Below are 13584 nucleotides of genomic sequence, written 5' to 3'. Positions count from 1 at the left end.
CTTGATAACCCACGTCGTAGGACCGTTTAGCGAGAGCGCGTATGTTTTGGATTAGGTCAACCGTCTAACTCAAACATATCCAGGTTAGGTTGAACCGGCTTCGTAGTACAGGCCTCAGGGCTCCTTAGGCCCTAGAGGGCTCTGACGGCTCGCCACTGGCAATTGAAAAGATGATGCCATGTGCAGGCTAAGGTTTAATGACATTTTGTATCTAAATAAATATGTGTCTTTGTATTTCAGTTGCTCTTAACTACCAGACAGAGGGCAGGATGATGCAGCTCAACAGAGCCAAGTTCATGGTTAATGGAGGAATTGGCTACGTTCTGAAGCCTCCTCCCATGTGTAAAGGTACTGCGGCAAATAAATCATATGCACACAAACAAAAACAAATGCATGCAAATCAATGAACCTACAACATGTGATATTTTACAGAAGAAAATTAAAACACAAGAAGACTCAAGACTTATATTCGTACACAATTAGAAGATCTTACCTAATGATCTTATCTTCATTTTAGTACTTTTATACTGTTTGATTTTAGAGATCCAACTAGGAACAAAGCCCCAGCTTGCTGCACAATTCTTAAGATGCAATGCTTGCTGAAAGCACACACAATTATATTACTACTGTCCATGAAGTGTGCAAACTATTATGTAATGTGACTATAGCCTCACATGTAAATATAATCTAAAATTTACATAAATGTATGTTTACCTCTGTTTCACCCTTCATTTTGTATATAAGTATTGCATATAACCAGAACAAAGAGATCAATGAGAGAGGATTGGATTTAAGGATTGACTGATGACATAAATCAATCTCGCTCTGCGGTCTTTCATTCCCTCCAGGCTCCTTCAACCATTCAGTGATGACCCGCTCCCAGCCTACCCCAAGAAGCAACTCATCCTCAAGATCATTAGTGGACAGCAGTTGCCCAAACCACCAGACTCCATGCTGGGGACCGTGGAGAGGTATAAACACACCAGTCACACAATAACTCTCCATCTATCTTTTTCACACACATGCACTCAAGCACTATAATGCTTGACTACTGAGAAATGTTCAACTTGCTCTAATCAGAAATCTTTCCAGCATTATAAAACAAAAATATTTGAATGTATTTTTGCCATCTCTCTCCATCAGATTATTGATCCATTCGTCGAAGTAGAGATCATCGGCCTGCCAATTGATTGCTGCAAGGAACAAACACGAGTTGTTGATGACAACGGTAAGAGACACACAGATGAACATGAACATAACACCACTAATTCAATCACAGCAAAATGTTCTCTTAAAAAGTCTTAAGGCAGCTTTAAATGATATTATAAGAACGTTTAAGTATGCCATATCCTCTTAATGTCAATGTTATGTTCACATCTTAACAGTAGGTGAAATCTAATCATCTTATCTTGGCAAATTTCTAATAATTAGTGCCATCATTTAAAAAATTTAAAAAAGATTACAGAAGAGAAATGAAACCATTGCCACAGGAAGCAGAACCAAGGGATCTGCTGGTGTCACCCCTAACACAGATGAGGGCACCCGGCAGGGGAAAGGGAGAAGCCTCCTCTTGGAAAGGTTATTGAGCCCTGGGAGCTCAATTATGAGATTAGTGTGCAAAGCATTGATCCATGAAAAACACAAACCTCATCTTTCCATCTTTCCTCTTTTTCTGTTTTGTATAATACATGCTGTAATTATATACTGATGAAACACCTCCCAATTATAATATGCTATGTGTGTTTTTTCCTCAGGTTTTAATCCAGTATGGGAGGAGACTCTGTCCTTCACCCTTCACATGGCTGAGGTGGTTTTGGTGCGTTTCCTTGTATGGGACCATGACCCAATTGGACGGGACTTTATTGGACAACGGACCGTTGCATTCAGCAGCCTGATGCCTGGTATGTGCAGAAATCTTCAGTGTTTCAGTTTTCACTTTTTGTATGTGGATAACTTTAGTGGTGCACAGTATTTACTGGGAATTACACTTCTTATAGCTTTGATTCCCTAACACATAAACAAATGATTTTCCATGGTCATTGCTATGGTTATGGGCCACATTTTCATGCGTTTAGTGAACCATGATATGTATAGTAAAATACCTGTGGCTTGGTGAGTTATTTTTAGTTATTTACTTCCATCAAAGATATCCCTGAACTCCTGATGCCCTCTCCTTCTACAATCACCAGTCTGTTAACAGCTGACATCTTTCTTTGACTCCCTCTCACTCACATGGTTTCTCCCTTCACCTCTAACAACAGGTTACAGACATGTTTACTTGGAGGGGCTGACCGAGGCTTCCATCTTTGTGCATGTGTCAGTGCACGATGTCTATGGAAAGGTAAGTACAGTCTGTTCATTGCAGCATCCCCCCGTTAAACCTTTTTCTCAACTGAGTTAAACTGGAAAATAATACACATCCTTCCACTTAAGCTCAATCCTTTGTCTTTTTAGTGGAGCCCTCTAGTCCTGAACCCCAGCTTTACCATAATGCACTTTCTAGGATCTAACAAGGTATCCTGATGCTCTCAGGCTCTGTTTGGTGCTGCATGAAACAGCAATGCATGATGCAAAACTGCAGTTTGTGTCCTGCTGTATCTCCAATGACTTGTGTGTGACATTGATTATCTGATCCATACAGAGTTCTGATAAGGTCATTTTTATGTATTAATTAAATCATTTTTGGATGTCTCATTTTCAACAAAGATGCATGCATAATCCTCAACAGCTTCCTTCATATTGTTTGTTGTTGTAACTTGAGGAGTAAGGGTGCCATCTATAGGCAATACATTTAAAAGCATGCAATGGTTAACATTTGCTGTGAACATTAACATTAAAGTTGTGTTCAGTTTATGTTCAAAGTGCATCTTGGTTGATAAACACTTTTATCTTTATGTATTTTCCGCTTCTCATTTATTTTTCTGGTCTGTTCCTCTTGCTCTCAGGGTCATCAGCTGCGAGGTATCCGAGGTTTGTTTAACCGCTCGTCCAAGTCTTCTGTGGATACAAACTCAGGTGGCCTTCGGAAACGCTCCATCAGTGATCACCTCCTGCGACGCACAGCAAGTGCCCCAGCAAAGGGACGAAAGAAGACAAAGATGGGGCTATCAGAGTCAGTGGCTTCAATTTCAGACCAAAAGAACGGCATGGGAGCAGAAGCAAGAGCAGAGGGCATGTCAGGGAAGGAAGGAGTTGTGGAGAAGCGTTTCAGCCAGCCACGAGTCCCCCTCACCCACAGACCTATCTCCATGCCCTTAGACAGGCTTATGCAAGGGCAGTTATCCATCTGCCCCCAGACAAGGAACTGCATGATATTGGCTCAGACTCAGGCATCGGGGGTATTTTTCTTTCATCATCTCAGTCAAAGAATTAAGAATTCTATTATGATAGGGATTTAGTCAAATGTGTGTTTCATTATCTAACACAAACCAACAACAACAACAACAACAACAACAACTATGTCATGTATTTATTTGCCTTGGTAACAATTATGCTGTGGTATTGAAGTCATTTCTTTAAACTGTTGAACAAAATATGTTTTCTCTTTTTTGTGATTGAATGCATGTAGTTTACATGTCTTGAAGAAGCATTTAGCATTACTTATATTGCAGATTGACCAATGTAAAATGTTTTTTTTTCTTTTTTTCTTTTTTATCCTGCTACAATTATGTAAAATGCATGTACAGTAACCATGTGAACTGACATACAACAGCCTTCTCTCCACAATACCTTAACATGCCTTTTCTGTCCCATCTTCATTTGTTGTGCTTTTCTTTATAGTAGAGAACTGACTAGGATAATCCTCCAGGTAATCTAAAATACCTATTGTCTGAAGGTTGCATCGTCCAAAACATACCAGTATTGCGTCCTCCCAGTGTATTTTGTCCAAAAGTGGTCTGAGAAGTATATTGCTGTGTCATTTGATCCCATTTGACCAAACCAATCCCTTGAGACCATCTATTTCCTAATCTGATGTCCACAAACATGGATTTCTCCTATTTTCAAAAAACTCCACAGCCTCATTTTCCAGCTTCCCCTTCACAGTCGTACTTGGTGATCCATTTGTCTGTGTATTGCTATTGCCTTGTATTGGCTGGACTGTTAATTGTCTTCATGTAATCGTTGGTTGGCTTGGTGTTCTTCTTAAAATGATATCAGCCTATTTATACTAATCGTGTTGTTCAATTATCTGTGTTCACAGGAGGTTGCCCCTTCAACAGGCCAAGGTCTTCCCTTTGGACCCTTTCCTCGAATCGTCATTCTCTTTTCAAACAAACATCTCTTCCCCTTCTATGACGTACATCAATAGAAAAAAAGAATGTGACCAATCAGAGGAGGCTTCTTATCTGGTTATTGGTGGAAGAGAAGTGAGTAAGGAAGAAGATTATGCCAATTACCAGTCTAAAGACAGTGGAGTCAATAAACCGAATAACATCTCAACAAGACAAGAGAGAAAGTGTTGTGTCTCACCTTCGTGGAACAGCCCGATGAAATCAGATAAACCAGAAACATCATCAAATAGCACAACAGGCACATCTGCTCCTTCAATCTCAGCATCCTCTTCCTCAAACCCCTCCTCTTTGCACCCTCTTTCCCCTATCAGTGGAGACTGCAATCTGAAGAGTCCCATCTCTTTGCATGACAGCACCATCTCCAGACTCATTGATGCTGTGTCCTTGGACAATGAGCAAGACACATGTGGCTCTATTTCTGCTCTGATTGGTCAATTTGAAATAACTGTTGAACAGAATGATTCACACACATCATCTCATGATCATACCCCTTCCCGCCAATCAAACGTCAGGCCTACCACCTCTAAAGATCTACGAGATGTAAGGTCTCCTCTGAATACAAGTACTGCATCTACTTACAGGAAACACCTAACAAGTCCCCAAAAAGTTGTTCAAAAAACAAATCATGAAATCCATTCACCACGTAAGATTTCCCAGGCTGTCCTGTCCAGCCCAGAAACTGCAGAGCTAGAGGATGTATACACCATTCTGGATGAGGAAGTGCTGTTGCCTGTATCGGTGTATAACCTTCACAAACAGACGGTCCATGTCCAGGCAGACGCTGGGGAAAGCACGTCCTCAAACAGCTTGGGTGCCTCTCTAGCGAAGGTGTTCCAGGGTTCAAGGAAAGGGCACAATGTGAGCTGGGAGGATATGAACAGAAAACGAGCTGGCAGTGAAAAAATGGAGGAGGCAGAGGAAAGTGTATACGAGGAAGTGTATGATCCCCCAGCACTAGCATTAGTACCAGAGAAAGAGCAGGGTACTTCTAAAAGGTACATAGGCTCCTCAGTAAACAACAACCAATTCCAGTTCCACCATGATTCAGCTGGGAATGCTTTTGCAGAAGTAGAGACAAATGTCGATGAGGATCCATTGGACATTATGACAAGAAATGGCAGCCAACGGGAGGGACTCATAAGTCCAACCAAAAGACAGGCTATTTATGAAAACCACGAGTCCACTCCAAACTATTACCAACAAAGGCAGCCTTCGTCACACCGCTATCCTCAACAGCAGTACCCCTCACATGCATTTTCACAGTGTCCTTCCCCAATGAATCAACCTTCCTATGATCACCAGAACAACTCCAAGCTTCACAGACCCATCAACTGTAGAGCCTCCAATCCTAGTCCGCTGCGTCACATCATCTTCCCAGTTTCTCAAAACAATTCTGATGCCTTTAACATCAGCAGAGACTTCAGCAGTTCCTCCAATCAACAGATGAGCTATAGTTGCAGCCAGATACCAAACCGGCCTCATCAAGATTGGCTAGGGTATAAACAGACGGAGATGGAGCAAGTAAGGCATACTTCTGAATGTCTCCCTGGCCAATCTGCCCTGTCTACAAACATCAGTAGAGACAGAGGCCTATATCTTCCTTCATCAGACTGCGATCCAGTGTACAGCCATCTGGACTATGACTGCATTACGCCCTCATCAGTGTCTTCTCAAAACACCCAGCCACACTGCCAAAGTCTACCACAATCATACACACCAACTCATTCATCGAGCCATAAGGTTTCACTTGCAACTACAAAGAATCAGTCACAGCCTGATTCCAGACATTCTCTGCATTTAGGCCATGTATCAACTCAGCCCCAGTCTGGTACAATAGACCCCAAAGCTCCTAGCCCATGTAAGTCCAAGTCCCTGGGAGACCTGACCTCTGAAGACATATCATGCAACTTCCAGAGCAAATACCACATCATTAGCCGCAGTTTTGTCACTCCAAATATGAGAAAGCAAAAGAGGGTGGGCGCCATGGGGGAAGTAACTTTCCAATCACAGTCTTGCGATCCACTCACAGAACAGCTGCGTAAACTGGTCAGTTTAGAAGTGGATGACTGTGACAGAGATAGACCCCAACCTCCTCAGTTGTGTCAGCCAGCAAAACCCCCACTGTCACAGCCACAGGCAACCAGTGTAGCTCCTGTTGTTCCTAGGGATGTAGATGATTCACCTCCCCCCCTTACCCGGCGTCTATCTTCACGGAGCCAAAGCCGAGTGCGTCACATCAATAGTCGGGCTCGCGAAAGACAGCAAGAGGCTCTAAAGCCAAGGGCAGGTGTGATGATCAATAGTACCTCCAGCATCGGTGGAGTGGTATTGAGGAATAAACCAGCCTCACATAATCCACCAGCTAACAGACACTCCACTGGTTCTTACATAGCAGGCTACCTTGGTCAGTTGGAGGACAGGGGACTTCCTGAAGGAGCCTGTACATCATTACGTTATGGAAACAGGGATCATTATGGAGATCGGTACTATACAGATGACTCTCTTCCACCTGGTGATGCCAACCACTCTGCGTCAGAGCCGGAGGTGTACTTTCTGCTTCGACTGTAACTCTGACCATAACCTTAAATAAGTTTAACAATCAAGCAATGATTCTTGATAATGTTCAATACCAAAAGCCAAGAAGATCTAGAAATGAATACACACTGTTGTTTGTTCCAATGTTCACAGACCAGTAGGTTTTCATTACTGTAAACCGTCAAATAAATCTTAACCTGGGCTTTTTCTAGAGAAGGATATGGTCTGTACAATGTAAGTGAGACCTCACATGTATTCCAGGGTTGGATCTGACAGCATGAATTTCCTGTATGAAATGTCCACTATTCAATAGTGAATGGTCTTCCTAGTCTGGCAATCTATTGTCTATATTCTGCTTGATGTGTGTGTACTTGGGGACTTTAATTTCCTTCCAAATGGCTTCCTAGACTGATTGTACACATATTTGTTCTCTTAGTCCCTGTGATGTACTGTCAAAAATGTGTAAATTGACTATGAAGCAAAAAAGAGAGAGGGAATGTCTTTCTATGTATTATGTGAATGTGTAGTATAATCCAACAGCTACTTTTAATAGATGGGGTTCCTCCTTTCAAAGATAAAATGTAAGTCTTCCTTCTCTTTTTAGTGGTATTCCTTTAATTGTGTTATGTGTTAACATTTCTGTCATTGTTTTTAATCTGAGATGGGTTTTAGTTGAGAACAAACTCTAACTGTACATTTATGTTTGTGCATGTTACCTGTGAACATGTCAAGTATGACTATGCACAAATGTATACAATAGATGTTGCATCGCCCAACATTTGCACAGAAAAAGAGTTGGATAAACAGAGGATATAGGCGTGTTTGTATTAGTTGCAATACAGTACATAAACTTCCATGCTTGGACTTGGTATTTTCTATGATTTCCAATATCTGAAAAAGAAAAAGGATTGCAAACTATTAAACATTTGAAGGTGAAAGTTGTTATTTTATTTTATAATTGCTTTGATACAGACTGCAACAGTAAGCTCTTGTTGGTAACAGTTGTTTAATTGTATTAGAACTTGAAGAAATGAAAATACAGTGACTACAGTAACTGAGGTGAGTCTTTTTTATTGTTTCAGTGTTACGCCATCATTTTCTCTGTCATTTTGCTCATCGGAGGACTGTGAGCTTTTTCTTACCAATGCAATAAAACATTGAAATACTTGATTTCAACAAATTCCATGTTTTTTTCCTGTTTATCTGAAAAAGCTATACACAGAACATACAACTGATAATTATCTCAAGCTCAACATGTATTGGTTGGAAGTCACAAACAGCCTCTTTCCCCATATGCCACCTTGGCACATAATGGGATGTAATTGCTCATGAAATTACTGTGTAATAGGGCTGACAAATGGCACACCTGTTGCTCTGGGTAAACAATTCCCTGTACTGGGTCTGCCAGTGTAATATTCCTGAGAAATCTAAAAGAAAAATATCCTTAGAGTTGGTTTATTCTTTCATGCTCACTTTTCAGCTCATTAAGAAAAAGGATAAGCAGCCTCTCAAAACATTTCACTTTAGGTACATTATCCCAGTTACCTGAGGTCATTCAAAATACATCATACGGTACTATCTATAGGAAAAACACTGTACACACCTACAACACCCACAACTTGCATGCTAATCACTTGCATTTTCCACTATCACTCTAGAGATGAATAATTGTGGATTGTGTCATCAGTTTTACTTCCCTGCAAAAAGCTTTACACCTGTTATAAACACTCACATCAACACCTTACTTGAGCTAAATGGGGGTGTGGTTGTGTGTTAGTCAAGATACCATTCATTTAATATAGTAACCTTGTTATTGGAGCCTTTTACCAAACGAAACATGTTTCTGTTTATAATGTCCTCTTTTCGCAGGTTACTGGCATGAGGCTATGATGTTACATTTGGACATGCAGATTTAATGGGATCTTTCTTTTGTATCAGGAACTGTTGTCCATGAGGTATCGTTTATTTTTTAATTTGTATTCAATCTATAGTCAGGGTTGATTAAGTGGCTTTGATGTGTCTTGGATTTGCACAGACTTAATATATTGATGCATTTTCCCACATTCAGATAACAATTACCTGTACAGTATGTGTTAAATGTTCAGAACAGCTGCATCGATGTCTTGGTTCCCATGGCTTCTCACTCGGTGGCCATCCTCAGCCCTCTACCTGCTGCTTATCAGTGTAGGGGGCCGACAGATAGGGCTGGAGGTCGTCCAGGCAGTACAGTGCACCCAGTGGGCAGCAACGAGCAGCAAGAGCAATTTCCAGGATGGAGATATGGTTATTGGTGGACTTTTTAATCTATATTACACACCATCAGCTGTAGAGCAAGGATTTACCAAGCTGCCTCATTACAAACCTTGCACTGGGTAATACTGAATGTATGGTGGTTGTTTTTCTGCACATTGTCTGCATTTTTTAAATTGTCTGTCAACATCACAACTTTACAAATAATTTGTTTAACTTTTTTGTTTGAAAAAAAGTTATAGAATAGAACATGTTTTATCCAATTATTGATAAAACATGTTAAATGTGCATGTATCTGAGATAAGCATTTTTTAAATTATTGTAAAAATAATTGGATATTTTTGATTGAAAAGCATAATGTTGGTATATATTACATTTTGGACATTAACAGCTTTTACCATTCTGACCATGTTCATTCACAGTTTTTTTTTAATTTTGTTTATATGATTCACTATTCCTTTCTTTTCCTATGCTCTCAGTTAGATTTAATGTCTTTAAAAAATAACTATGCTATGGTGTTTGCCTTGGAGGAATCAATCGTAACAGCACCCTGCTACCAGGAGTAAAGCTTGGCTACCGTTTACTGGATAGCTGTTTCAATTCTCTCTGGGCTCTGCAATCCGCTCTGTCACTGATCGGAGGAGACGCACACAGCTGCAACTCAACAGCCTCTAGTTCTGCAGCTTATGATCAACCTGGAGAGAAAGCAGGTATGACTTGATTTCATTTACTAAGTTTTTAAAAAATATTTTAAAAACTTTGTCTTAATGTATTTATTTGTGAAATGCTATCAGGTGGTCAGTCTGTTCCTTTGCTTATTGGTGCTGCGTCGTCAACAACAACCCTAGTTCTTTCCCGGATCCTGGGGCCTCTCTCTGTGCCACTTGTGAGTCGATTAACCTGGAGCGATGAACCTCTGATTCACTTTTGTATGCACATCAAGAGGGAGATGCTATTTTAAAAACATTTTAATTGAAATTAAATCAGAATCAGAATACCTTTATTAGTCCCACAGAGGGGAAATGTACATTGTTACAGCAGAAAAGAGCCAAAGACAGCTTAATGTTACCTAAGCATGCATACAAAAAGTACTAAAGATAAAAAAATAATTATAATAAAAAAGGTTACACATTTTACAAAAATACACACCCTGTAACAGTTCTGAGGATTTAGCAGCCAGGTATATATTGCACAGTTTAAACGGCACATATATATATATATATATATATATATATATATATTGCACATATTGCACATATTGCACATAGTTGGTATTTAACAACAAGAGTTGTTATAGTCTGTGTTGTTGTGAAAAGCAGTGTGAAATAATATGTTCCTACTTGTTTCTCTCAGATCAGCTACTTGGCAAGCTGCCCCTGTCTTAGTGACAGATACAAGTTTCCCAACGTCTTCAGAACAATCCCCAGTGATTTATACCAAGCCAGGGCCATGGCTCAACTGGCCATTCGCTTCCGCTGGACTTGGATAGGAGCCGTGGTTATAAACAATGATTATGGTAATTTGGCGATACAGGTGTGTATCTTTTTGTTATACTGCATATTGTACTTGCCTGATAAAAACACTCCCACGGTTTTTCTTACATACAGTATAGAATACAGATTACAAAACATGTATGCATTTTTCTTGTTTTTGACCTTTAGACATTTCAGAAAGAGACTCAGGGGAAGGGTGTGTGTTTGGAGTTCATAGAGACTGTTGGCAGAGAAACTATTTTATCGACGCCAGACGTGCAGCCCTCAAAATCCAAGCTTCGACTGCGAAGGTCATTCTGATCTTTTGCTGGTATACAGATGTAAAGAAAGTATTTCTGGAACTAGCAAAGATACATGTGAGCAACTGGCATGGATTTGTATATATCCCTGTGTTCATCACTAAACAAATATATTGTTCGTTTAAAAAAAAATGTCATTGGATTTTAATTTATTTCAGTTTGCTTTTACTGTAGGTGACAGACAGACAGTTTCTCGCCAGTGAGGCTTGGAGCACAAGTGATGAAATTCTCAAAGATCTTGCCATCTCTAAAGTGGCCAGTGGTGTTCTTGGTGTGGCGATTCGAAGTTCAAAAATACCCGGATTTGAAAACTATCTCAGGAGTTTGCACCCAACTCGTCGTCCTGATGATGATTTCTTACGAGAATTCTGGGAAATGGAATTTGGATGCAGTCCAGGAGCTACACAATCACAGGCAGTGCCTCTGTCTTCATATTTGTCTCCACTGAAGAAATTGAACAATCGGTTAAATGTTTCTAATTATCTCTTTCTAACAAGTCCCTTTTGAAAGCTTCACTTCCTCCACCGTGCAGCGGCAAGAGAGTCCCTGGAGGAAGTGCAGAATCACTTCACTGACACCTCCCAGCTGAGGGTGGCATATAATGTTTATCTTGCTGTTTATGCTGCAGCCCACGCCCTCCACAGCCTTCTGTCCTGCCCCAACAGAGACAGCTTATCTGGAAGGAACTCCAGCTGCTCTTCTTCAAAACAGATCAAACCCTTTGAGGTAAACACAATTATACCCAAGTCCTCTTATCTGTCATAGCTCTTGAAAACAAAGTGAATATTATCAATACATGTTTTAATTAATCATTTTAAATGTCAACAGTGTCTTAAGCATTTTATACTTTCAGCTGTTGCAGAGTTTGAACAAAGTAAACGTCACCACACCACAAGGGGAAATGTTTTATTTCGAAGGTGCTGACATCCCAGCAAAGTACGACCTTGTTAACTGGCAGAACACCCCTGAGGGGTCACTCAAACTGGTTTGATTGGTCGCGTTGACGGGTTTGACATCAACCTTAATGAGTCAGCAATTGAGTGGAACTCAGGATCGAATCAGGTAGTTAGATCAACAAGTGATCTCATGGCTACTAACATATTTGCTATTGAAATGAATGCCAGCGTTGATTTACAAGACGGCATTGAAAAACATTATTGTGCTTGTTGTTTAGGTGCCTGTGTCAGTGTGCAGTGAGAGCTGTCCACCAGGCACCAGAAAGGCAAACAGGAAAGGAAAACCTCTCTGCTGCTTTGACTGTATCCCATGTGCTGAAGGAGAGATAAGCAATGAAACTGGTGAGGGAATAACCACAAAAGACAACTTTAATTTCCCTTTTTGTGTTTTACTTTCCTTCCCTCTTTCCTTTTTCCTCTCCCAGGTTCCCTTCTTTGTGAGCATTGTCCATCTGAGTTTTGGTCCAATGTAGAACAAACTGCCTGCATCCCTCGACAGCTGGACTTCCTTTCCTTTAATGAAACCTTAGGAATTACTCTGACTACAGCAGCTGTGTCTGGTGCAGCGGTGACAACAGCCGTGTTTGTTCTTTTTCTTTATTACCGTCAGACACCAGTGGTAAGAACCCAGAATAATCAAACAAAGATTGTTGTATTCATTTGAAATTCTTTCACATTATTGTGTATAAAACATTAATGTATAAATCATCACCTCTTTGTCTGTAAATCTGATTCACCTCAAGGTGCGAGCCAACAATTCAGAGCTGAGCTTCCTGCTTCTCCTGTCACTGAAGCTCTGCTTCCTGTGCTCTCTGGTGTTCATTGGTCGGCCATCAGTGTGGACTTGTTGGTTCCAGCAGGCAGCATTTGGGATCAGCTTTGTACTTTGTGTCTCCTGCCTGCTGGTCAAAACCCTCGTAGTTCTTGCTGTTTTCCGCTCAGCTCGGCCTGGTGCTGGAGCCTTGATGAAGTGGTTTGGTCCAGGCCAACAGAGAGGAAGCGTCTGCCTATTTACATCCATACAAGTGCGAATATTTTTGTATTCATAAAATGATAAGCTTTCTAAACGTGTTGTAAAAAAATAACACTCTTTTGCTTTTTTCATATAGATTATAATCTGTGCTACTTGGCTGTCCCTCAGCCCCCCTGTGCCTCAGCGTGACCTTGGTTTCCAAGGGTCAAAGGTCACCCTTGAGTGTGCCATGTCCTCAGTGGTGGGCTTCTCTCTGGTTTTGAGCTACATTGGTCTGCTGGCTTGCACCTGCCTCCTCTTGGCCTTTTTTACTCGTAAACTCCCTGACAACTTCAATGAAGCCAAACTGATCACCTTCAGCATGCTGATTTTCTGTGCGGTCTGGATAGCTTTTGTCCCTGCGTATGTTAGCTCTCCTGGAAAGTATGTTGTCGCTGTTGAGATTTTTGCAATCCTGGCTTCTAGCTATGGTTTGCTGCTCTGCATTTTTGCCCCAAAATGTTTCATAATTATTTTAAAGCCTGAGAAAAACACTAAGAAACACCTGATGGCAAGGTAGTTCGTCTGATGTCAATGTGAACTTATAACTCTTTTTTAAACATGTGGAGAAAATGTCCTACCAACTTTCCACAGCCTGGTGTCATGCAATTGTTCATGTGTAAGTGTGTAAATTCTTCAATATAATTAAAACAGTTTATTTGCTTTTATGAAATTAATAAACGCCTTTCAGCCACACATAATTATGGCTCAGATTGTAATATATAAGTTTATGTTTTCTGTTCTTAG

The 13584-nt window shown here is 40.6% G+C and overlaps 1 protein-coding gene and 1 pseudogene across 1 annotated transcript; both read left to right on the top strand.

Annotated features, from left to right (window-relative positions):
• Window positions 1-243: 243 nt before the first annotated feature.
• Window positions 244-8012, top strand: plch1 (phospholipase C, eta 1; the record flags this gene model as incomplete). Its single annotated transcript, XM_034195831.1, is given in 11 exon segments — window positions 244-352; window positions 852-952; window positions 955-971; window positions 1144-1228; window positions 1755-1901; window positions 2262-2341; window positions 2455-2514; window positions 2946-3288; window positions 3291-3338; window positions 4205-4231; window positions 4234-8012. Coding segments are annotated over 11 exon segments (3644 nt in total), but the record flags the coding sequence as incomplete, so codon positions are not given.
• Window positions 8013-8945: 933 nt separating this feature from the next.
• LOC117532480 lies at window positions 8946-13584 on the top strand (annotated as a pseudogene).

The sequence above is a fragment of the Gymnodraco acuticeps genome, unplaced genomic scaffold, assembly GCF_902827175.1.
Source record: "Gymnodraco acuticeps unplaced genomic scaffold, fGymAcu1.1, whole genome shotgun sequence".
In the NCBI taxonomy this organism is placed as follows: domain Eukaryota; kingdom Metazoa; phylum Chordata; class Actinopteri; order Perciformes; family Bathydraconidae; genus Gymnodraco; species Gymnodraco acuticeps.
This window is presented reverse-complemented; position numbering and strand designations above follow the sequence as displayed.